Genomic DNA, 25,521 nt, shown 5'->3' with positions numbered 1-25,521 from the left:
ACAACCCCCAATTCTGCGGAAAGGCATGGGGGGGGTCAGTGTGCGATGAGGTGATGCGGAGAAGGTGTCAAAGACATCTCAAATGTTCATCCTGTTTTTCTTTTCTTTTAGCTCCCTGTGCCATACCTCTGTCTCGCGAAGACAACTACCCTGAAACTTCACACCCAGGAGCTCTTGCAAAGCCAGGTCCCTGTCTAATGGGGTAATATCAGACTCTAGAAAATGTGGGAAAAAAATACATGCCCGACTATCCAATAATTCTGACTATGACCAAGAGAAAGACTGTCATTTGAATACAAGGAACTACATACAAGTGCCAATCTTTGCAGCGCTGTTAGTAAAAGGGGGACTTGGAAGCAATGTGAATATCCAACAATGGTAAAGGACTTAATACAGGGTATTATATCCACACAATAGACTGCTATACAGCAGTGAAAACAATTAAACTAAATGTGCGTCTATGTAGAAACAAATTGCTGTAGTTAGGTATGTACCTATGTCTACTTACACGTGTATGGATGGATACATGTATATGTAAAATGCAGGCATATATGTTAAAATATGATGAAGAGTATAAGAGCAAGAAGTTCCACGTGCACAGTATTTGTGCCCATTGCACCAAACTCAGAGTAGTACGGCCTCTGGGAGGAGGGCAGGGGACTGAGATTCAGGTAATGGTAAAAAGAATTGTAGCCAAATCCAAAATGTTGTCTTTTTCAAACAGTGGCTGCAAGCAAACTTTACAAAAGAAAAATAGTTACTTTTATGGTGAAAACATATTTTATATTCTCCTTTCTAGCTTTCTGTAAACTTTCAATTTCTTACCAAATAAAACCCAGGTCCCAAAGATCCCAAAGATGTTTTGCTGTCTCTTATCCCTCTTCTCCCCTGGTACCTGAGCGGGAGCAAGAGCAGGCACACATTCCCTTGGTTAGCTGATGGCTTCTGAACATGCTAGATTTCAGCCAAGGCAACGAAGTTTGAGTTGTTCCATAGACAGGGTGCAAAAGATACACATGGCAAAGGCACACCGCGATGTTAGCTATTCCTGCATAATCACCCCAAAATGCCGTGGCTGAAAACACTAAGCATTTACTGTTGATCAATAATATATGGATCGACTGGGTGGTTCTGCTAAACTAGTATATGGGTTTGGCAGATTTTGTCTGGCTTGTCTCTGCATTTGTGGTGGGCTGGTAGTTTGCTGGGGGTTGGCTGGTCTAAAAGAGTTTCACTCATATGCTGGGCGTGTGGCTGGTTGTTGGCGGAGTGATGAGAATAACTAGCCAACAAGTCACTGAACATTCCGCAGGTTAACCTGGGCTTGTTCACATCTCAGCAAGATTCCAAGAGACAGAAGGGAAACGAATCACTTCTACCACATTTTCTTGGCCACAGCAAGTGCCAAAGCCAGACTAGTTGGGGTTTTGTATGTAACAGAGCAGCTCTCTTACTGAGATCTACTTAAAGTCAGTCCTACACAAGGCTAGGGGTTGAATCGGAGCTGTAGCTGCTGGCCTACGCCACAGCCACAGCAACGCGGGGTCTGAGCCACATCTGTGACCTACACCACAGCTCACGGCAACGCCAGGTCCTTAACCCACTGAGCAAGGCCAGGGATCGAACCCGCAACCTCATGGTTCCTAGTCGGATTCGTTAACCACTGAGCCACGATGGGAACTTCAAAACAGATCTTTTTTAAAAACTGAGTTTATTTACAATATTATGTAAGTTAGATCCTAACTCTTGATAAGAGAAACTACAGACTCACATTTCAGGGTCAGGGACGTGTGTCAAGATTTAGAAATATTTTTCAATGCACCTACCATACTGCGACTTCTCATGGACCATCAAATTAAAAAAGGCTTTTATTACTATGACTGGTTAAGCTTTATATGCTAGAGAATATAAATATGGACTATCACATATCAAAAGAAAGTTTTACTAGGCTTTCCCTCCCAAGGAGTGTTTCGGTTTTCAAATTTTATGCACTGCCCATCCTCGGACTCTAAAAGGTATGTTTCTATATGGTTCACAAATCACTTCACCCGAAATTATTTTCTGGATAATAATGGACAACTAATAGAGGCTGATGACCTGAAAATGTCTCAAAAGTCACCTTTACAACAGTGCAGATTGAACAGTTAATAGGACATGCAGGCTGGTGTAATTTACTTTGTGCCAAACAGATCTCCAAAATGACTTACTAAATCATTCCACTGAAAGTTGTAAATCTGAATGAGAGAAGTACAAATCAATAGCAAAACAGAGTTGAGCACTTTACGACCTATGATTTTTCATGACCTTCTGGAAGGATGGAGATTGATGTTACAAAGAAATTCCAAAACAGCAAGACCTGTAAAGATGAACTGGCTAGAGTTTGCATTTTTCTTAAATCACATTACTTTTGCGGTCACTAACCTGCTTAACCTTTTTTGGTTTATATCAGAGTATCAGTATATAATTTATTCCTTATGCCTTGCCATGCAGAAGAACTTGGGAGTCAAGTAAGTATGAAGATCCACCAGGAAAGAGAGAGGTGGAGAATAGCATTGTTTTTACTGAAACTATATAAAAACAACAAAATTCAATCAGCTTAAAAATGCACTATCTAGGAGTTCCTGTCGTGGCTCAGTGGTTAATGAAGCTGACTAGCATCCTTAAGGACACAGGTTCAATCCCTGGCCTCGCTCAGTGGGTTAAGGATCCAACGTTGCCATGAGCTTTGGTGTAGGCCACAGACGAAGCTCAGATCCTGCGTTGCTGTGCCTGTGGTGTAGGCCGGCAGCTACACCTGATTCAACCCCTAGCCTGAGAACCTCCATATGCCGCGAGTGTGGCCCTAAAAAGCAAAAAAGAAAAAAAAAATGCACTATCTAAAGGTTCGTCCCAAATGAACATCTGGAAGAATCTGGCTCAAGTATAAGACAAGGAAAAACTCAAAAAAGGCGTCTCCATTGCATTCCTAAAAAAGAGAAAAAGAAAAAACAAAAAAGACTTGACTGGTGCATTGAGGAATCTTATCTTCTTGGGGTGTAAATGCCATCTCCCCGAGTTACTGCTTTTAATTTCATTTTTGTCTTTTTAGGGCCACACCCACGGCATATGGAGGTTCCCGGGCTAGGGGTCTAATAGAAGCTGTAGCCGCCGGCCTACACCACAGCCATGGCAACGTGGGATCTGAGCCATGTCTGTGACCTACACCACAGCTCACGGCAACACCAGATCCTTAACCCACTGATCAAGGCCAGGGATCAAACCCGCACCCTCATGGATGCTAGTCAAGTTTGTTAACCGCTGAGCCATGACGGGAAGTCCATGCTCTTCATCTGCTGAAACTCCTTTTCCCAATGGATATCACGTCCCTTAACACCATCTTGCCATGTTTTATAACTCGTAAAAACTTAATTACAAACCCACCTGACGTCTACACAATAGTTATAAGAACAGAATTATCCGTTCTTTCTTGGACAATGAGAAGATTAATTTTGGGAAATGTTGCCACTCATGGTTACATTATACTTTTTAAAATTAAGAACTGGTTAAAGTAAGACACTTTTTTTTTTTTTTGGTCTTTTCTGGGGCCGCTCTCGCAGCATATAGAGATTCCCAGGCCAGGGGTCTAATCAGAGCCGTAGCCACCAGCCTACACCAGAGCCACGGCAACGTGGGATCCGAGCCGTGTCTGTGACCTACACCACAGCTCACGGCAACACCAGATCCTTAACCCACTGAGCAAGGCCAGGGATGGAACCCGCAACCTCATGGTTCCTGGTCGGATTCGTTAACCCCTACGCCACCACGGGAACTCCAACAAGAAGATTATTTTAAGAGAGAAAGGTTTTCTTTTCCAGGCCATAAATAATTCCTGATTTAACTTTTTCAGCAATTCAGAGAACACTGCAGGTGCACCAGATTTAAACAAGCATTGCATAAGCCAAATGGAGGAGCCGAGCATGAACCCAAATGCTACTCCAGATTAGAAGCCAAAACCCGAGTTTTACTTAGCAACTCTGTGCTCTAAGATGACGTCTACTTGACTCGGAGGTTCTGACTTTCGTGGGCTGGTGTATACAGAAGTCTCTCCGACGGAACGATTTAGAGACCTTTTAAAACTCCCCGTGGCCTTCGTCGTTCCTGTTCAGTAATCCTGGGAAGTTAAGGTTAACTATGCTGAGCTACAAGAACAGGCCGATGCTATGTTCAAGGCTTGTATGGTACCAGCATCCCTTAAACAAGAGTTGGAATGTTCTAAAACATCCTGGGGGGATAGGGGATGGGGCAGACACGTCAGAGACTGAGACAAAGATTAGAAGGGTGACCTCAGAGGCCATCAGCTGGTAAAAATGGAAGAAGATAAGTATGTTGGCCCCATACCAGGCCGGAGTGTAGCTAAAAGACAGCAAGGAGCTGTACCACCTTCCAGTATCCACCTTCTAGTCATGCCAAGGATACAAAATCAGAACAGGAAAGGAAAACAAAAGGCCTTAACAAAAAAAAAAAAAAAAAAAAAAAAGGCACAAAAAGGAGTTCCCGCTGTGGTGCAGTGGGATTGGTGGCATCTTGAGAGTGCTGGGTCTCAGCTTTGATCCCCGGCCCGGCACAGTGGGTTAAAGATCCCAGCATTGCTGCAGCTGCGGTTTAGGTCTTGACTGTGGCTTGGGTTTGATCCCTGACAGCGGAACTCCATATGCCACAGGGCAGCCAAAAATGAAAAAAAAAAAAAAAAAAGACTTTAAAAGATTGTTTAAAAGCCTAAACAAAATAAACATAAAAAGTTATGAATCAGGGTTACCTTGCTATTTTTCTATAATAAAGAGAAGAGGACGAGGCCAGAGTGAAAACTCTCCTGATTCTTTCCAATAAGACGGGCACCAGTTATTTATTTTGCTTTTTAGGGCCACACCCACAGCATATGGAGGTTTCCAGGCTAGGGGTCTAATCAGAGCTGCAGCTGCTGGCCTACACCACAGCTACAGCAACTCAGGATCCGAGCCGCATTTTCAACCTACACCACAGCTCACAGCAACACCGGACCCTTAGCCCACTGAGCGAGGCCAGGGATTGAACCTGTGTCCTCATGGATGCTAGTCAGATTCATTAACCACTGAGCCATGATGGGAACTCCCAAATCATTTATTTTAGATCACCAAAAATAACATTTTACAGAAAGGGAATTATAACATTACACAACCAAGTGTAGCTGTAAAATCTCAAACATTCAGGCAATGCTTTATTTAGATCACCAAAAATAAGGTTTTACAGAAAAGGATCTGTAATAAGCAAATGTATAGCTGTAAATGTTCTTTTGCCATCAATATCAATTCCCTCTAAGATATGCTAGGATTACTTCATGGCTTCCAAGCAAAATAAAATTTGTTGGACAGAGTTGCTTAGCCTCATCACAAGAATGAAAAGAGTTTGCAAAACAAATTTGTTTAATGCTAACAACTAAAAAAGGTGGTTACTGCTAACAAATAAATTCCAACATCTACTGAAACAGCCCAACCTATCCACACTTTCGGGAACATTTCATTGTGAACACAGCTACTCTTTTCCCGCCATCACAGGTGACAAGGGCAAAGAGTTCGGTGGCAAGCCTCAGATGTCCGAGGCCGTTCAGGGACCTGGGAAGTAATCCGTAACAGAAATGACTACAGTAGGTAAGCAACTCAAATAAATGGGCCTGCCTCTGCCAGAGCCCCCAGGGTGGGCGTTGCATCTGCTCTGCCTGGAAAGAAGGCCCACCCACTCCCTAGTTCTTTACTGGGAACTGAGAGCACAAAGCTAGAGAAACTGTTCGTCCAGAACCATCGAAACCTTAATAAATCGCCCTGGGGTTCTTCGTGCTATAGTGCGCCTCACAGGCAGCAACATAGGCAGACTCTGGGAAGAAGTCGTCGTGGTATTCTGCTAAAAACCTGGAAAAAGAAAAAAAAAAATAGCCCTGATGAGCAGCACTGTAAAGACTAAACACCAGGAAGCAAAATCGTAACTTCCAACCACTCTAACATTTCACTTTTTTTTGTATTTGATAGAAAAAAAATAATAACCACAATATTGATTTCATTGCAAATATCTAGCTTCTATGTTAATTTCTATGTCATCAGAATCCTTCCCCTATCAAGTGTACAAATCAAAACAGAACCTCAACTCCACTAGATGGCAGTCTTGACAATAGAAACACTTCAGTGCAAAAAGGCCTCAGCGATTATTTCTACATTTTTCTGCTTTAAAAACAAACTATCAGAAATAAATTATAGGAGTTCCTGCCATGGCACAGTGGGTTAAGAACCCAACTGCTGTGGCTTGGGTCACTGCGGAGGTTTCAGGTTCGATCCCCAGGCTGCTGCAGTGGGTGAAAGGATCTGGCATTGCCACGGCTGCCATGTAGGTTGCAGCTGTGGCTCGGGATTCAGTCCCTGGCCTGGGAACTTCCAAATGCCGTGGGTGCAGCCGTAAAACAAAATTTTTTTAAATTATAAACTCAATAAATGTCACTTGAGAAATTCACAGGACTTATATGGGCTAAGTTAAATGACAACTGAACGGTTTAATTAGGACAGAGCATTTTGTGTCCTAATTTGCCCTGCCAGGAGATGCTACAGTTCCAGCTTACAGTACCAAAACAAATAGACAAGACTCATTCATGCCCAACTATGGATGGATGTTAAAATGGAGCCAGTCATTCAAGAATCTGCAACAAAGAGATACTATCTTGACTCTGAAGAATCAAATATTTCACCAGGAAGGGTTAAAACACTCTCACATGGGCCACATTAACTAGTCAGTTAAGTAATTAGCTTTGTGTTTATTTCCCCAGCCTTCTCCCAGCTGCCCGAATTCCTCAAGAAGGCAAGGATAAACCTCTGTGAGAGGTTCTTCAGGAAAAACTGAGTCAGATTCATTCCAACTCTTTCTTCTCTGATTGGATACAGTTTACAACAATTATGGATCCACTGATTCTCTAGCTGATATCTTGGATACATTTTCAAAATCCATTACAACTGACCCTTGAACAATGGGGGAGTTAGGGGCACCAACCCTTTTCGCAGTTGAAAATCCTTGTTTAACTTACAGTTGGGCTCTCCGGATCCACTGTCCTTCCTAATTGGCAGGAACCAATCAACCAACCATGCGGACTGTGTAAGTACTATAGTATTTACTACTCTTTTTTTTTTTTTTGCCATTTCTTGGGCCGCTCCCGCGGCACATGGAGGTTCCCAGGCTAGGGGTCCAATCGGAGCTGAGCTGCCAACCTACGCCAGAGCCACAGCAACGCAGGATCCGAGCCGTGTCTGCGACCTACACCACAGCTCACGGCAACGCCGGAACCTTGACCCACTGAGCAAGGGCAGGGATCGAACCCGCAACCTCATGGTTCCTAGTCGGATTCGTTAACCACTGCGCCACAACGGGAACTCCAGTATTTACTACTCTTAATTTATTTTTTATTTTTATTTTTGCCTTTCTAGGCTGCACCCGTGGCATATGGAGGTTCTCCGGCTAGGGGTCCAACTGGAGCTGCCGGATCCTTAACCCACTGAGCGAGGCCGGGGATTGAACCTGTGTCCTCATGGATGCCAGTCGGGTTCGTTAACCACTGAGCCACGACAGGAACTCCAACTATTTTTTTTTTAAATCCCCTAAAAGTGATGTGGGCAGTTCAAACCTGTGTTGTTCAAGGGCCAACTGTACTATGTTTGTTTGTAAATTTTTCTAAGTTACCACCTAAACCCCTAATTTCTATTTTGTATTGGGCATACCTCGAAATGAGCAGGCCTCCTTTGCTACCTTGCCACTTCCTCACTCTGGCATTCTTTGATTTTTGACTCACAAGATTTTACTGCCTAATAGAGTTGTGGGTTTGTTTGAGAGGAACGCTGGAGGGGAAGAGGGCATTTCTGGAACTTGTTTCTCCTAAAATGTTAACGTCTAAGCCACCTGTGGATACTTTATTCAAAACGTCCACATGAAAGTATCTTTTAAAAACTCCCAGACTCCCTTCTCTGGCTGGAGTGTTCTCCACCCTGGTAAATCCTACTTGATTAGCTCTTGTGGACTGAGGCCTAAATACAAGGCGAAGGTACTCCTTTAAAGAGAATGAACACACAAGGTCAGGCAGACAGAACAAGCTGGGTGAGGCAGGGGGACAACCAGCCTTCAATGCCGAGAAAAACGGATCATTAGACATCTGGGTAAGGAGATGGGCCACAGGCAAAAATGAGGCTGCGGCCCACAGCCCCCCAGTGCGGGGAGGGCAGAGCCTCGGGGCGAATGATCCTCGAATAAAATGACTGGCTCTGTCAGGTGAGGGAAACAAGACCTTTCTCTGAATTCACCAACCATCAGCACAGACTACTGGTCATCTGTCTTAACTCCAAAGCAGACACCAAAATCCAACCTATACATTTAAGTTAGTTTACATACATGCGACAAAGAAAAGCCTCATACTTAGGCTGCTCCTGAATAAAAACTGAAATTGAAAGTATGATGCATCTCGATCACTTCTGCAGAAAATAAATTTTGTTTACATTGCCATCTACCTGGATTCTTCTAGTGACACAACAAGTACTTAGAAACCAGATAAACTACGACGAAAAGAAACAGCCAAAACCCTCCAGGTCACAACCACTGTTAGAACCACTCAAACTTAGGCAGTACTGCTGCCATATTCTAAATACCACAGAGCCAGCTCCCACGTCTGCTCAAAAGAAGTTCAGGGAGGTCATGCATAAGGTGGCAGAGGTAAGTTTTGACAAAGTAATAACAATACCTCAGAAAGAGATCAAAGTGCTTCAGTAAAGCTTTCAGATTCTTCTCAGAAAAGGACATCTTTCCAAGGATTTCTGGAAGTTTAACTGCATTAAAAAAAAAAAAAAAAAAGTAAAACCATTACAAGTGGCAGGACACAAGTTGTCCTCCAGGTCCCCATGTGTCCTTATTTGATCTGAAATTAACATCCACAGTACCCGACCAAACCAAAACTCTTACTGAACACAGAGGAGAAGTACAAATATTACAATTTTTATGAAATTCATTGTTTTTTTTAAGAGATCAACTTTTAACGATTTTTCTTAGACCCTGAAATTACCATGACATGTACATAAGCCTACGAGTGTTAAAACCAATGCAGAAGAGGAGTTTCCACTGTGGCTCAGCGGTAATGAACCCAGCTAGTACCCGTGAGGATGCAGGTTCAATCGCTGGTCCCGTTCAATGGGTTAAGGATCTGGCATTGCCGTGAACTGTGGTGTAGGTCGCAGACTCGGCTCAGAACTGGAGTGGCTGTGGCTGTGGTTGTGGTATAGGCTGACAGCTGTAGCTCCAATTGGACCCCTATCCTGGGAACTTCCATATGCCATACCTGCAGCCCTAAAAAGGACAAAAAAGGCAGAAGAAAAAAAAAAGGGTAAGAAGAAAGCAGGGACCAGGATTTCTTACCAAACAATCGCAACAAGTGTTGCGCCCCGTAAATGTAAGAGGGTGGAGGTGGCTGGTCACCTGGGGGGTAGCTGTCGGGTACAAGTTTCCAGGAGAGGACCTGCGGAAAGCACAAGTGAACGCTTTGTTGATTTCTCCTAACACTCCATTGCCAACAAATCTGTATATCTGGAATCCCAGCAGAAACACACACGCTTTGACATTCTTAGGCCAATAGGAAGGTATCATGTGTCACGTGTCACATTTCTACCCCACAAGCTTCCCATCCCTCTGGCACCTCAGCAGCTGCCTCACAGCTGGACCAGAAAATGAGAGGAAACCCAATGTGGAAAAATCCAATGAGGAAGTTCTAAAGCCAACCCACCTTCCTTGGCAACATGGAGACATTTCTAATCACCTAAAAATTATGACAAATTGTATGCAGAGGAAAAAACATGCCACTGTATCAAAATAAACACAAGCTTATAAAAATAAAAGTAGGGGGAGACTTAAAATTAGATTAGGGAAATACCTGATTTCCTAATTTTCTAGAGCTCCTACCTATAAATTAGCTATAACTGTAGGTCATTTTGCGCCCTTTCCTTTATTGGAAATTCTGTTGAATGAAGCTGCAAAAAGTCACTCAGAGATGTTCTGAGTAACGTTACCATTGTTTCAAGATTCTCTGACTTTCTGCTATGTTAGATTCACTTTGCAAACTAACCTGACCATTGGATCAAGTGAAACAGACGTCGACCCTGGCAACTGATCTCTTTTCCTTCACTTTGAATTTCAGAACTATGGGCGGATTGGGGGCTTGCGTTAAAGAGATGAATTTTAAGACTCTCTGAATGAACTTCCATAGAAATACTTCAGCGAATCATAGGACTATTCTACAGAGTGACTGCTTTGCTTTTGGGGATCTGTCAGGTTTAATCTGTCAACAATAGGGCCAAAGGTAACCTTCTAGAAGACAAAGCAGAAGGATGTCAAAACCACCCCAGAAAGGCTGATGGAGTCAATTTAAACAACTGAAATTGGAGACGTGAACAAGTACCACCGGGGTCTGTATGACTCCATGCCAAAGGTCCAGGCTTCAGCCACTGCCCCACTAAAACCACCCTTCTGTGCTCTAGAAAGCTCTGGGCAGGGCTAAGTTTCAGCATCGTTATCCTATCCCAAGCACTTTGTCCCATGGTGCACACAGCTGAAGCTTGGGAACTGTTCCAGCAGGGAAACTGCAGGTGAACACAAGGGAACCTGTGATCACTGGATGCATGAAGCACATATGTGTATGGGCAAGAGCAGGTCACTTAGCTAGTCAGCTAGCCAGTCTACCTCCCTCACTCAATTCTGCACCTCAGTGCAGTAAACCACCTCCTACTGATCAAAGTTGCATGGGTGGGGGGAGGAAATAATAGTTTTCCAGCGGAGGGATTCTCTGCTGGGGTGTGCATGGGCTGTGATCCCAGCCAGGAATGTGCAAGTCCAGACTTCCCCCTGATGCGACGGGGCAGCAAAGACCACTGGGAGAGTCTCAGGTGGTCAGTGTGCAGAGCCCTGGTTAAAAGGAGGCTGCAGCCGAAGCACTTGCAGAGCGGGGAAAGCACTAAGGTCTCGAGCATCACTGTGAGAGCCCCCCTGATTCCGACTGTTTACTAGGAAAATCCTACTTCTTCGCGAGCGCTTGCAGCTGTGCCTACAACCACTAGATGGTGGCCTTGCGCCAGTGACCAGAGTGGGAATGGCCCTGCCTCAATAGTCACACGTTGAGAAAGAGGACTCCCCTTGAATAATAGCACGGGCAGGGCCTTCTTGTCTCAAAAAACGGGATATTAGTGACTGCTTGTAGCAGAAATTTCCTAACCTTCGTTAAACACCACTGTAACACAAACTGGGTTTTCTGTCAGGGGTCAGCCAACTTAACAGCCCTTGTGCCAAATCCAACCTGCGTGTGCTAAAAGTTATGTTTATAAATAGTTCAAAAAATCAAATAATATTTCACAACATATGAAAATCCTATGCAATTCGATCACCAGCGTGCATGAATGAATCGGGGGGGGGGGCACACAGAACACCTGCTCATTTGTGAACTGTCCACACCGCCTTCACACTGGTGCACAACCCCGAAAATATTCAATCAGACCTTTTATAAGAAAAGTTTGCCGAAACCCCGTCATCAAACATTCGGTGTAGCAAAGCCGTCTTTGTCTGTGTACAGAAGCAAGGAAGCTCCACCCCCTCAGCAAGATTAACAGGACAGCCCAGCGAACGAAGGCATCTCCGGAACTCCTGAAACGCTATCCGCTTCAGTTAACTGGCCTTAAAAATATTACTGTTAAGGATGGGTTTTATATTTTTAAATGGTTGGAAAAATACCCAAAGCAGAATATTATCTCATAACTTACAAAAATTATCTGATATTCAAATTTCAGCATCCATCAATAACATGCTATTGTGACACGACACACTCATTCACTTACATATAGTGTCTACACCTGCTGTGGAGCTGGGGGGCGTCTTGATGGCAACCGTGTGGCCCACAAGCTTTAAAATATCTAGCCCCTGGCCTTTTGCAGAAAAAGTGTGCTGACAACTGTTCTATAAAATGAAAACACTCCTACTTCTCTGAAACAAAAGATGAGCGTTAAGTGTAGGGCTGGTGTCCGGACCACTGTTTCATCTTAGACACAATGAACACAATGTCACACTTCGTGTGAACCCTTCTGTTAACATCCAGGGCAAGTGCGACATAATGTTTCTTCTAAGGAGACTCTGTTTCCTCCCCGGGACTTGAGCAACTGCGGGAGCCAAGACTCGCTGGGGATGAACAACAGACACGAACGCTTTACCTCATTGATTTCATTAGTTCTTCTGCCTTCAAAGCCAGCAAACACCGTGCTCCCTTCCTTGCTGGGGGTTAGAGGAACAGGCGAGGAAGATCTGCTATGAACAGGCGTCTCTTCAAAAGGAAACAATGTTGGTTATTCACCTGTAAATCACAGGGCTGCTGCCAGACTATTACCAACAACAGGGAACGTATTCATCTGTAACAGTAAGACCTTCCGATGAAAGACGGTCCCTGGACTATTATTTGGTGGGGAAAAAGGAAAGAAAAGGCGTCAAGTAGGGATACATGCTGCAACGTGATGAACCCGGAACACGTTATGGCAAGAGAAAGAAGCCACAGACCAAAGGCCACGTACTGTCTGATTCCACGGAGAGGAATTCAGGCCCAGAAGAGGCGAATGCATAGGAACAAGAAGGGAGGAGTGGCTGCCTCATGTGACAGATTAGGGCTGGGATGGGGGCATAGGGAGGCACTGCCAACGGCCTCCTGAGCCGCGCTGAGCTGAAGGCCTGGGCGAGCTGCCTTCGCCCAGCTGACTGCCGATGAGGGCATGTGCCTCGGGAGCCTCCGGCAGGCCACCCTCCCAAGTCGAGTTCCCGCAGCCGAGCTGGCGAGTCTGGCTGGGACCGCGTGCTCGGCCCGTGCTTCCCCAGCCCCTCCTGCCGCCGGACTCCTTCCCGCAGCGCAGGGCCAGGCCCAGCCCAAGCACGAAGGAGACGTCCGCTCTGTCCGCCCGGGGGAGGGACCTACTCTTTTCCAGGTGGAGGAAGAGCTTGGGCATGCTGGCCGACGTGTCCTGCTGCCGGCGCTTGGGCTGAGGAGAGGCGCTGCTCTCAGACAGCCTGTCGCAGTTGGCGGAGTGGCGCGTGGACCGCCTCAGGGACTGCAAGGCTTCGGGCTCGGCTTTGCGCCTCTTGGGGGTGGCTGGCTCGCCGGTGGTTGGCTGGCTCTCCGTGGACTGTGGTGTGGACGGATTCAACAAAGGTGGGCTTGGCGAGAGCTCCTCCTGGTTCCTAGGGAAGAAAGCGCAAAACGTGACAGGTGCCTGGCCTGCCGAGTTGCTGCCAGACCTGGAGGGAATCCGCAGTGTCCTCCTCCAGACAGTAAGCGCACCGGCCACTCCGCCCCAGCAGGGCCAGAAACTCACTTCCAAATGGGCCAAAACAGGGATTTTTCTTAAAAAGTAACAGGACACACACTCTGTCGCTTGAATGCTCTCAGTGACTCTTCAAGGCACACTGGCATTTAAGACGGTGGTGCCCCTTCCTAGGGGTCTCAGTAGGCAGTGATTCCACTCTGCCAGGGACACTGACACCCTCCGAAGAGCTCGGACTGTCACGACCAGAAAAACGCGACGGGCATCCAATGCGGGAGAAGCCCGGCATGCAGCACAGCAGCCCAGAGTGCACAGGGCGGCCCACTGCCAAGGGCGACACAGGTCAAAACACCAGGAAAGCCGAGGCTGAGAAAGCCCGGGCGAGAGAGGAAGAATTCCACACTGTCCCAGCGCCACGGAACCACGGAGAGAGGACAGGAGACGCCGCCCACGCTGCCCAAGCTTTGCAGAAACACACAGTCCACCCCAGACACTGGGAACCTCAAGGTTGCGAGCAGGGCAGAGGGACATCCACAGAGGTCCCCAGTGAGTCACATGGGCCTCTCCAGGGGGGCGGAATCAACGGGGAAGGAAAGTGGGCTGAGAAGAGACGGCCAGGAGGCAGACCGAGAACCAGGAGACAGGCCCCCTGGGAAGGGGAGGGTGACCGACGCGGGGTGCGGCAAATGGGAAGGCGCCAGTGCCCTGGGGAGCAGAGGGAGGTGGGACACAAAGGCAGACCCTAAACACCCAAGAAGAGAGGGCTGAGTGGCAATCACGAGACGGGACCACTCTCTCACTCGGGAAGAGAGGCCTTAGGCAGATAGGGAAGTAGCTGACGGTAGGTGGGGGGGACTTTTGTTCCCCCCAAAGAATAGAGATGTGGGCATGCTGGGTCACCGAGGGAAGAAAGTGGTGACACAGCAGAGCGGGAAGGAAACTAACCCCTCCTTGAAGGCCAAAGGTGGCTGGACCTTCGCAAACTTCCTCATTTAATAACTATCTGCGGAAGCCAATGTTCTTTCTTTTTTTCTTTTCTTTTTTTTTTTTTTACAGGGTACTTTTTATTTTTTATTTTCTTGTCTCTTTGCCTTTTCTAGGGCCACTCCCACAGCATATGGAGGTTCCCAGGCTAGGGGTCGAATCGGAGCTGTAGTCGCCAGCCTGTGCCAGAGCCACAGCAATGCAGGATCCGAGCCCCGTCTGCGACCTACACCACCGCTCACAGCAATGCCGAATCCTTAACCCACTGAGCAAGGCCAGGGACCGAACCCACAACCTCATGGTTCCTAGTCAGATTCGTTAACCACTGCACCACGACAGGAACTCCGCCAATGTTCCTTCTATTGCAGAGGCAAAAGCCAGAGGCTCAGAAGGCGACGGCCCCGAGTCACACAACCTGTAAGTGAGGGAGCCAAATTCAAGCCCACATCCTCTAGCCTTCTCAGGCCGTGCTCTCTCCGCCACACTGTCTTTGGAAAGAAGGGGATAGCTACTCACAATCCAACTTCTCTACACCGGACTCTTGACTTGGTACAACCTTTCAGAGCCACGTGAAAGGGCATGATGCCTTAGCTTACCCAGGGAAAGAGGAAAGCACCAGTATGGGTGCTTTGCAATCTACTTCCTCCTCCAAACATCTTGGCCCCCAGAGCATCAAATGGAAATCTTTGAAAACAGATGTAGCTATCTGACTGCTGATGGCTGATGACGGACGTGGAGGTGAACTCACCTGTTAGTGTTCGTGGTACTTTCCTTAATCGGAAGAAAAAATTTGGACGAAGTCACCTTTTTATACTGAACTTGTTCATACGGGTAGAGCAAAACCAGTGGGAGAGTGTAATCAAAGGTTATTCTTAATCCATCCACCATTTCCTTACAAAGGTCGACGCTGGAAGGAGCAGAGATTAGAAATGCAATGATGTAATAGAACTTTCCAAAATGTCACAATGAAGTTGCACATTTTTAATAAGGAAGACTTTTAAATTTTCATATATATATATTACACCTATATATATGAAAAATAAGAGTTTGTAGATGCTAGCGATAAAGTATAAATGGGAACATAAATCCAGAATACAAAGCGCAGCACGCCAGCAATTGTAGCTTAGTACATGGGACACAAATGACGGCACAAATGACTACGTTCAGGGCCACACAAGGAACCCAAGCAGGCTGTGCTGCAGAAGGTGGGCAGACCCCACCCACCGGAAGCTCAAGGGGGCGGCCCTGATGAACTCCTAACACCTCTTTTAACTTGAACAATCGACGTGTCTGACTCTAGCTGGGCTGTGGGCACAAGTCAGGTTATGAGGCCAACTGCTCAGATTGGGATAAAGACCTATCTGTAAACAAGCTTCTGTACAATTCTCACCCCCTATTGTGATGCTTCTCAAGGAAAGAAAAGACTGATCCCCCAAAGTTCCATCAATGAAAACAACTAGTCTTAGTGTTGAGGTGCTGCATATCCTCGGTGGATCCATGCCGCACGCCTCAAGAGTTACTGAACACTGCAAAAAAGGGACAGTCCTTTGACATTCCAGCAAATTGGTTATTAAGCGAATCATGAAGCGCTACACTAAATGATTTCATAGTAACTGAAACAGCAACAGTGTTACCTGCTCTAAATGGAAGCCACGTCTCTAATAGCCAAAGAGAACCATGAAACACCAATCCTCCCTCCGGCACTTACTTCTTTTCTGCTGGGATATAATGCACATTCATGTTGGCATGTGGCATAGCGTGATGGTGACGAGGCCTCTCATTGGCCGAAAAGGCTGCATTGATAGCAAAATGCTTCACGTACGATTCCAAAATGGTGATGATGTTGGTTTGGCAGGGGAGTTTCACTAACTGTTAACGAAAACAGAAACTTCTGATGTGTCCCTTCCAAGAAACAGTGGCATTATTGACATCATTGTTCAAACTCAAAAATCAAGCCAATTCTGTTTCAACAGAGTGTTTTGAAGAAATGTGCTTTGAAGCTCTGCTTCTTTTCTTCTACTGACCATAGTCCCACGGAGACTACAGTGATAATTTTTTAAATAAATACAAGCAGTTCTCAGCTTAGTGATCCACGAGAGCCAGCTGGGGAGCCTCTAAGACTATATCCACAGCTGCCGCCCCAACACCACAGATCAATTTTGTCTTAACCTCTAGGCTGGAGCCCAGAAATCAGGACCTTGCAAAGCTGCCTAGAAAACTGCAATGGGCAGCCAGAGCTGGAGAAAACTGTGCACACTTTAATTAGAACACAACTGTCAGAGAAGTTGAAGACCCGACTCAGCACAGAACTTAAAATACGAATTTCATTCCTCCGAGGTTCTCAACTGTTTGAGTCTGTGACTGCAAAATACGGCTAAACGGAAGCTCCCTTACAAATGCCTATGTTATGGATCTCCCCCGTGTACCCGTTTCCTTCTGTTGATGTAATAACAATCATCCTCAAGCTTCTTCTTCAGAACTTCGGGGATTTCTATAGTTATTGTTCTTTCTTCCATCTCCCTTTTCGCGTGCAGCTCTGGGTCTTCCTTCTGTAACATCACAATTCCATTTTTAACCACCTAAGACAGATTCATAGTCCATAGCCAATTAAGGACTAACACAGGGCAGCCCACCATAAAAGAAACCCGCTTCGCCTCTTGACATTTATGGCAGCAATGGTGCCACGTGTTCTAATGAAAAGTACAGTCAAGACCAGAAGTTAACGTGTTTTAGGGCACTAACCACACCACAAATGCTTAGGTTGTTTCTTCCCGAATTAACTTTACCAGTGGGATTTACATTCACTTGGTAGGCAGGCAGGCAGGCAGAAGATGCCAAGCTCTGATACACATCATTTAAAAATTAATCACGGAGTGGATAAGCAATGGGATCCTGCTGTAGAGCACAGGGAATTATAACTAGTCACTTGTGATGGAACCTGATGGAGGATAATGTAAGGAAAAGAATATATATATATATATATATATATGTGTGTGTGTGTGTATACACATGACTGTGTTACTTTGCTGTACAGTAAAAATTAACAAAACACTGGAAAAAATAAAAATCATATAAAATAACAAAAAAATTAAAAATTAATCACTACTATAAAAATGAAGTTCACAATTAGAAAGGAAGGGTTAACTATGATTTGTGGCAAGAGTTTTAAGGGTCTAAAGAGCCACAGAAGGCTCGTAACTATAAATAAGGATTATTTTCTCTTAAACATGAAATCCAACTTGATCTTTGGTCTTTAAAAATGTATACTTACAAAACACTTCACAACTAAAAATTTGACCGCATAATTCTACAACTAAATATACACCAAAACAAAGAGATTTTACAATAAAAAATTTATACATACAAAAAAATTAAAAAAAACCTGTGTACCGTTTCCGTCTTTTCTTCAATATCACTCTCTTCACTTATTTCTTCATCCTTTTCTTCACTATTGTCATCAGAGGAACTGCTTATTGCTAAAACCCAAAAATATCAGGCAAACCTGCTTTACATACGTTCTTAACCTTTATATTTACAATTCTTTAAGATGGCATGTGTGTTCTACTGAGAGAAATAATAAACTGCAGTCTTGCATGTATTTTAAGTGCTAAACACAAATACTGCACCTCTCAGAAAACAAATTTATTTTGAAAAAATACAACACCGATTTTGATGGATGCAAAAATCACACAAGTAAATGACTTTAAAGCATTTAGTGAGTTAGGAATTTGGCATTGTCACTGCAGACGCTGGGGTCACTGCCATGGCGTGGGTTGGATCCCTGGCCCAGGAACTTCCACAGGCCATGGGGGTGGCCAAAACAAGGGTGGGGGTAAGAAAACAAGAGCATGGACCTCTGAGGAGTTAAAGACAAAGGCTGAAAAGGCAGCCGTAGTGCCCATGACTCAGGAGATCTAATTAGGAACTTACCGACTGCTACTTTGTCAAAAACAAAAGGAACAAATGTTGTATACAATGTGAAAATGTTTCCCTGTCCTGCTCTGACCCCTAGCCCAGGAACTTCATTAAAAAAACCCAGTTTTCCTGTCTATAATTCTAATAAATCTTCCCCCTCGATCCTGTGGTATAAAAGAACGAGGTAAAAAAAAAAATCCTTTTAACCAGAGAAAAACGAGTCAAGCCACTCACAGTTTTCATCATTTTCATCTTTTTCTTCCGCGGGGAGGCTTTTCAAGACAGAGTCCACCCCAGGCAACCTGCAGCGCTTCCTCTTTCTTCCTGTGCTTCTCCTGAAACAGATAAACAAAACTGAAATGTTGACATTGACCCATATGGGTCTGCAGGTAAAAAAAGAGTAGCTAATAACAATTATTCTTAAGTACCTAAGCAAATTCCACTGCAAAACCTAAGTGGTAATGTCTGTTTCAGAACACTACACAGTAAGCTCCTGAAAGCACAGCAATTATTTAGAACACCATAGAAACACCATTCACTAACAAGCTTTACCTATGCCAAATTCATACTCCATGCCTATGTCAGATTTCAGAATCTTTAACTTTCACATCATAAAAATTCTAAACACTGCAAGAAAATACGGAGGAACATTGATAGCAGGATTTTGGTATTCTTACAGGCGAGCTACAGCTTTTCTTGCCAATTTACGCTGTAATCTCCGATTTTCATCGGTATCACGAAGGACATGATCTTCAGCTGCCCATCTATCCCAGCTAATCAAACAAAAGAGGAAAAGCATGTAACATTCAGTATTTCAGTTTGATACGAAACAAATGCTAACAGCACATCAGAGAATTACTTCACATTTGAGAAAACTATTGAAATATTTTAAAATCACACAAAAGATGCAAATAAACTGAAAAAGGAACTCATTCAGACACAGAAGCAACCGGGGTTTCCACAATGACCCAAAGAGAATAAAAATACAATCGATTTAGAAGTCATCATTCTTCCAAGGAGGCAAGGTTTGATTAAAAAACAACAACAACAGGAAATGAAGTGTTTCTAAAACTTAACAAAGACGTTTGCAATGTGCCTGTGCAGAGATTATCAACTTTCCGTCCGGTTTAACAAGTACACTCACCTCCTGTTCCAACCATTAAAATGGATCAGATATTCTGGGATCTTTCTGCCTTTTTCGTCTTTCCCAACAATAACATCGACAATCTGAAACCAGGAAATGTTGTCCACAAACGACAGAACATACAGAATATTGGAAGCTGGATCAGGAAAACTAGATCATCGACCTTTTTTTAAAAGAAAAGAAAGCATTCTCTCCTTTTTTAGACAGAGAGCGGGGCTGAAACATTTTTCCTTTCAATTCCATTTTTTTTCCTGAGTGGATGCCTCAAAATAGGAAACATCCCTCCAACCAACCCCTGATTGGTCTCTGACTGTGAGAAAGGGTGCCACTTCTGAAGGCATTGGCCGGCCAATGTGTCACTAACCAGAGTCCAGGCCAGACCAGCGAGCTGCAGCCGTGAGACCTCTGGGAGTTGTAGTCTGCTGGGCTCCGCTGCGTCCAGGGCCAGTTCGGCTGGCGGATTAGGCCATCCCTCCCAGCGATGTCCCCAGGGGGAACGTCTGGGGCGAATGATGGGGCGTGTCACCCTTAAGGAGACTCCAGGCGGGGAGGGAGGAGGCACAGCTAACGGAGACGGGGGCAGCGGGGGGCGGAGCCCGAAAGGCCTGGGATGTCCTCTCCAGGGCAGCGCCGCCCAGACACACCTGGGGCCTGGGACCTGGGGCCCGGGGCCCAGGGCCGGACCCCACCCCCAGACTGCGAGGCCCACTCCCCCTCGCCATCCAGACCTGAGGAGCTGCAGATGTGGCTCAATTTCCCCCCAAGCCCCCGAGATTTAGGTGGAGTGGCACGGGGCGCGACACGGAGACTGAAAATGTAAATGTCGCAAGGCCCTGAAGGACGAAGACACCGGATCAACCTTGCCCTCGGGGTGAGGGGTCAAGGCCTAAGGGAGGGACCAGGCCCAGATACGCCTGGGTCCCAGGGCAACGACGTCGCCAGAAGGGGGCCATCGCGGTGGCGCTTGGATACGGGGCGGGGGGGGGGGTCAGGGCGTGGGACGGGAGCCCGTGGGGCGCTACACCGCGCAGCCTAAGGGGAAATTTAACCCGAAGGCAGAGACTGTGTGCGAGCGGTCTCCCGGCTGCGCGGCCCACAGCGGCCCTCGCGTGGGCAAACGGGGGCCGCGGCCCCTGCCACAGCCTCTGGACACCGGAAGTGCGAGGTTTCCGATGGCGCCCACACCGCCACCGGCACCAGGCGGAAGCGGAAGCGCCCGAGCCCCGACTCCCCAGCGCCGTGCCCCGCGAGCGCCCCCTGCCGCCCGCGCGGCGCCGCGCAGGCCGAGGAGCCGCTAGCAGGGAGCGCCCCAGCCCCGCCACTTCCCCCGCGCCGCGGCGCCATCCGCACCCGCATCCGCGTTCGCCTCCCGTCCCGGGGTCCCCGTCCCGCGCGTCCTCCCTGTCCCTCCGCGGCGGCACCTTGGCATCGTACAGCACTCGCGCCTTGGTGGGGTCAGGCTCGAAGCACAGCACTTTCTCCCCTGAGTGGAATTTAAATTTCATGCCCTCGCTCGCGCTCATTTGCTCATCGTGGCGGAGGGCGAGGCTCCGGGGCGGGCGGAGCGCGCGCGGTGGGGGAGGGGGGTGGGGGCGGGGAGGTGGCGCGCTGTGGCGGGGGTGGTGGGGACGGAGCGGGGACTGGCGGAGGCTGCGGCCGTCCCGCCCTCCGCCCCGCCTCTGCCCGCCCCGCGCCACTGCCGGACCTCGGAGCGGCCGGACGCGCGCGCTCCCGACCGGGCGCGCCTCTGCGAGTTCCCGCCGGGCTCTGGGTAGACGGCGAGTGGGGAGCCCGCGCCCCAGGTCCGCCCGCCCAGCGGCCCCTCCAGCCTTCCTAGGAAGGGGTCGCGCCCACGGGGTCATCGCGCCGGACGCGCGCTCTTCGGTCCCGGGACGGGAGATGCCCGGACAGAGCCCGTCTATGAGGGGGCACTGGCGGTGGGGAGGCCGGCGGCCGCCCTCTGGGAGCTCCTTGGCCACGCCGCGTCGGCCACCTAAGCGGAGCGCGCGCCGCCAAGTAGGGCCAAGCGGGGAGGATGTAGCGCCGGAGTCGGGTCTAGATGGGCAGCGGTCTTGGGCGGGGGCGGAAGGTTGTAGGGTGAAGAAAGCACTGGGGCACCTCTGGGCCAGGAGGAGCAGGTGGCAGGCCTGGAGCCCTCCTGTGACAGCGGGTGAGAAGTGGGCGGCGAGGCTGATGAGTCCTTACCAGGTCTTTAACATCCTAAGTCTCAGCTTCCAGCGTGGTGTCTCAGCCCCCAGAACGTGCAGTGAGGTTCCGTTAAGGTCATCTTCTGCCATACACTGAAAACTCCCTGCAGTTGAGAGGTATTGTGTGGCCTGTCCTAGCGGGTACCTACACAGAAGGGATGCCCAGGCGACATGGGATGAAGGAATGACAAACGCTGGGAGACGCTTTTTTTTTTTTTGGCCCGCAGCCAAGGCTGGCGTAAGTTCTGGGGCCAGGGATCAAGCCCTAACCTGCCTCACAGCAGTGACCCGAGCCACAGCAGTGACAACAGCTGGATCCTTAGCTGCTAAGCCCCCAGGGAAGTCCCTGGAAGACCCTTCTTGAAGGGCAAACCTCTAGAGACACGAAAGACGGTGCTGGGTGTGTTTTCCTTTGAGGAATGGGCAGTCTTAAGGCAATGTAGTTGGTGCATTGGGACCCACTGGAGACCAGCTCTGAGGTCCTAGTGAACTGCCAGGTCTCCACACTCTGGGCTCCGTTCCTGCTTCCAGAAATGTGCACTTGCTTCCGCCTTCACTGGGTTCCTGGTACACATCCTTCACACTTCAGTTTGGACACAGCCACGAGATAGACCCCTCCAGGATTCCCTCACTGCTCTCCACTTATCCATTCCTTGCAGTTACTGCTCTGCAGGAGGAGGGCTTTTCATTTGCAAAATGCCCTCCTTAAGATGCCCAGCTCCTTGATGCTTGGGAAGGCAGGGCTGGAGGAACTCTCACCCAGTTCATCAGTGCATGCTCCTGGCACACAGTGAAGATTGACTAACTGATCGATTGATTGACTAGATTACAGATTTATGAAATAGAATCCACAAAACTCAGTGATGCATTGGATACGAAGGTGGAAAGGAAAGGAGGAATTCCTCTGGCCAGGTCCATTGGCCAGAATAAGGGCTGTCAGAGGAGGGACAGGTTAGGAGAAGACATGGAAGACCTGAGTCTGGGATAATACAGACTCTGCCAGAACCGGAGCCATGATTCCTCTTCCGGTTGTGGTTTGTCAAGGTGGGATTTTGTGTGTGTGTGTGTGTGTGTCGTTTTGCCTTTTCTAGGGCCGCTCCCAGGGCATATAGAGGTTCCCAGGCTAGGGGTCTAATCGGAGCCGTAGCCGCCGGCCTACCCCAGAGCCACAGCAACGCCAGATCCGAGCCGAGTCTGCAACCTACACCACAGCTCACGGCAATGCCGGATCCTTAACCCACTGAGCAAGGCCAGGGATCAAACCCACAACCTCATGGTTCCTAGTCAGATTTGTTAACCTCTGAGCCACGATGGGAACTCCTCAGGGTGGCATCTTGATGGTAGTGTTCCCATAAATGGCAAGGGGAGCTCTGGGGCACAAATAATTGCCAGTCATGCTTAAGCCATAACTGAAGAATTAATGCTTTTGTTTTTCTTGCTGGTGAATGGAGATTGCCTCTACAGACTCTAAACTTTCAGAGCAAAACTTTGGGTGCTTTCTTTTGTTTCTCTCCATTCTGAGCCCTAATGTCCTTGAGCTTTGCATTTTTCCTTTTCTCTGTAAAAAGTCCAAGAATGCAAAAGGCTTCAGGGTCCTAAACGCTACCCATACCACCTACGGCAGCACCCCTTTCGGCCCTCATCCAGTTAGGACCCACTAGAGAGGGCTCCATGTCTCATGCGGGTGTAGCATCTTTTTCCTTTTGGGGATAAAGGTAAAGAATGTAGTGGGTTCTGGGTTCCATTCCCACACTTGGCACTTCTTAGTTTGTGCGTAACCTTGGACAAGTGATCAGTCTCTCAGTGATGCAGTTTTCTTACATTTAAAGTGAAGATAGGAGTTCGCGATTGGTGAACCCGACTAGGATCCATGAGGATACAGGTTCGATCCCTGGCCTCGCTCAGTGGGTTAAGGATCCAGCGTTCTTGTGGTGTAGGTCGCAGATGGGCTTGGATCCCGCGTTGCTATGGCTGTGGTGTATGCCAGTGGCTACAGTTCCTACTGGACCCCTAGCCTGGGAACCTCCATATGCCGTGGGTGCGGCCCTAAATGACAAAAGAATAAAATAATAAAGTGAAGATAATAGTGGTTTTTATGTCACAGGAGACTGAACTCAGTCTATTTAGGGTTAGATGCCTTTGTGTAGTGCCTGGCATAGTCAGTGCTGAGTAGAGGCTTGCTATAAAGAGTAGGCATTTCTTGACCATGTCTCCTTGCACCCTGTTCATTCAACAAATATTTATTGGAGGGTGGGGGGATATGCTTGGGCTGTGGGATGGAAATCCTATGAAATCATATTGTTATGATCATTATACAACTACAGATGTGATAAATTCATTTGAGTAATAAAAAAAGTAAAAACAAACAAACAAATATTTATTGAGCCTCCTGGGTGCTGGATGCCAGACACACAAAGTAGGATACAGATGGTATCCCTGGCCTCAAGGACACATTTCAGGAGGGGCGGAGCGGCATGCAAGCGAGTGCAAGCCTCTTGGTTGCTCTTTTAAAGTTGGTCCAGAAGAGAATAGACTAGACACAGGTGCTTAAATCTCCCTGGGAGGAGAAAGTGTCAAAAATTGTTCCAGAGTGGAAGTGTTCTGGTTGAACCATACAGGGACGCATACAAAACATGTTAAGAGTGTGGGTGCTTTCTTTTGTTTCTCTGGAATCCTGCAGATTCCAGCATCTGGCAGCCCCAAACCAGACGTGCTTAGGTGTGCTACGGGGTCAGGAGCTCAGAGAGAGGGTTTCATAGCGAGAAGGCAGAAGGAAGGAAAGTGCTGATTGGCTAAAGCATGAAGCCCAGCTGGCTGTTTGTGATTGGTTGTCCTCAGCATTTTGATTTCACAACCTTGAGGAACTTACAGGCTTAGGGTTTGGTTTACTTACCTAGGCTGCCAAAGCATTAGAGTCACCTCAGTCTAATGGCCTCTTGGTTTAATTGATTCATCAAGTCCCTCCTTTTGGAGGGTGACCAAAATTTGATATCAGTGCTACTGTCAAGCACCAAAAGAGTTAAGTGGTTCTTGTCTCATTGTGATCCCTGGAAGAGTTATTTTTGCTACTCACCTCGTGTTTTATCTTGTTTCTGTTTCTCTAAGCTCAGTGAGACCATCTGATGCACTGCTGATGGCCGTGAACATGCATTTGAGACCTTGAGAGAACGTAGCACACCAGGGGGTCGACCGTGATGACTCTTAGGAAGATGGTACCAAGAGAGTAAAGTACACTCCTTCACCGGGGCCCCGTGGATCAAACCAGTTAGTGTCAGATAAATCAAAGAATGCACCTGAAGGGCCATCAACCTGTTTTAGCCAAGCGGCTCGTTTGTTAATTTCCTCTATTTGCTACGGTATGAGAGGTGTTGATCCAGGTACTGCAGGGGGTATTAGCTATGGCACAGACTCCTCCTTGTTCAGCCAACAAGTAATCAAAAGCAATTCTGTTGTCTCAGCCTCCTTAGCAAGAAAGTCCAGGGATTTCTGCTGTGTAGCTATGACATTAGCAGCGATCACTGTCAGCGTTAAGGAGCATTGCCTCCCCACGCAGTGACAGAGAGAAAAAGCCAGTAGCGGGAAGGCACAAGGAATCCCGAGGTGAAGAGGCGATCTCATCCCGGAGATGAAGATCTTGAGCTGTCCCCCTCAAGATGCCATCTCTTCCGGGGAGGACCCTCCCTAGTCACTTTGAATGTCACATCTCCAGCTGGTGTGTGGGTAGTTCCAGGGGTCTGGGGAAGCCCTCTGTAAATGGGGAATGCGTACCTAGGTTCAGTCCCCTAAAATCTGGCTGTCATCTGGGTAGTGAGAAGGACCTGGTATCACCCCTTCCGAGGAGGTTCAAGGGCAGCCGTTGTTTTCACGGATGCCTCATCAGAAGGGTGGGGGAAAACTGGAA

The 25,521-nt window shown here is 47.4% G+C and overlaps 1 protein-coding gene across 6 annotated transcripts; it reads right to left on the bottom strand.

Moving 5' to 3' along the window:
• Positions 5,114–20,997, bottom strand: MSL3 (male-specific lethal 3 homolog (Drosophila)). Of its 6 annotated transcripts, none has more exons than XM_005673396.3 (14): positions 20,835–20,978; positions 19,778–19,913; positions 19,414–19,496; positions 18,947–19,042; positions 18,504–18,604; positions 17,745–17,830; positions 16,781–16,903; positions 16,063–16,223; positions 15,103–15,261; positions 13,025–13,287; positions 12,276–12,385; positions 9,445–9,544; positions 8,777–8,861; positions 5,117–5,921 (listed from the first exon to the last, which is right to left on the bottom strand). In XM_005673396.3, exons 1-14 carry the CDS (start codon positions 20,840–20,842, stop codon positions 5,822–5,824), a joined length of 1,611 nt encoding a protein of 536 aa, XP_005673453.1. In that variant the 5' UTR covers positions 20,843–20,978; the 3' UTR covers positions 5,117–5,821.

Source organism: Sus scrofa, chromosome X, assembly GCF_000003025.6.
Source record: "Sus scrofa isolate TJ Tabasco breed Duroc chromosome X, Sscrofa11.1, whole genome shotgun sequence".
In the NCBI taxonomy this organism is placed as follows: Eukaryota; Metazoa; Chordata; class Mammalia; order Artiodactyla; family Suidae; genus Sus; species Sus scrofa.
This window is presented reverse-complemented; position numbering and strand designations above follow the sequence as displayed.

Excerpts from the sequence above, each read along its gene's own strand:
- MSL3 (XM_013985884.2), bottom strand. The coding sequence starts at position 20,936 with ATGAGCGCGAGCGAGGGCATGAAATTTAAATTCCACTCAGGGGAGAAA. Across the intron at positions 17,831-18,503 it reads AGATGAAAATGATGAAAACT|CAATAAGCAGTTCCTCTGAT; the intron begins GTGAGTGGCTTG and ends TTTGGGTTTTAG. Across the intron at positions 5,922-8,776 it reads CACTTTGATCTCTTTCTGAG|GTTTTTAGCAGAATACCACG; the intron begins GTATTGTTATTA and ends TTCTTTTTCCAG.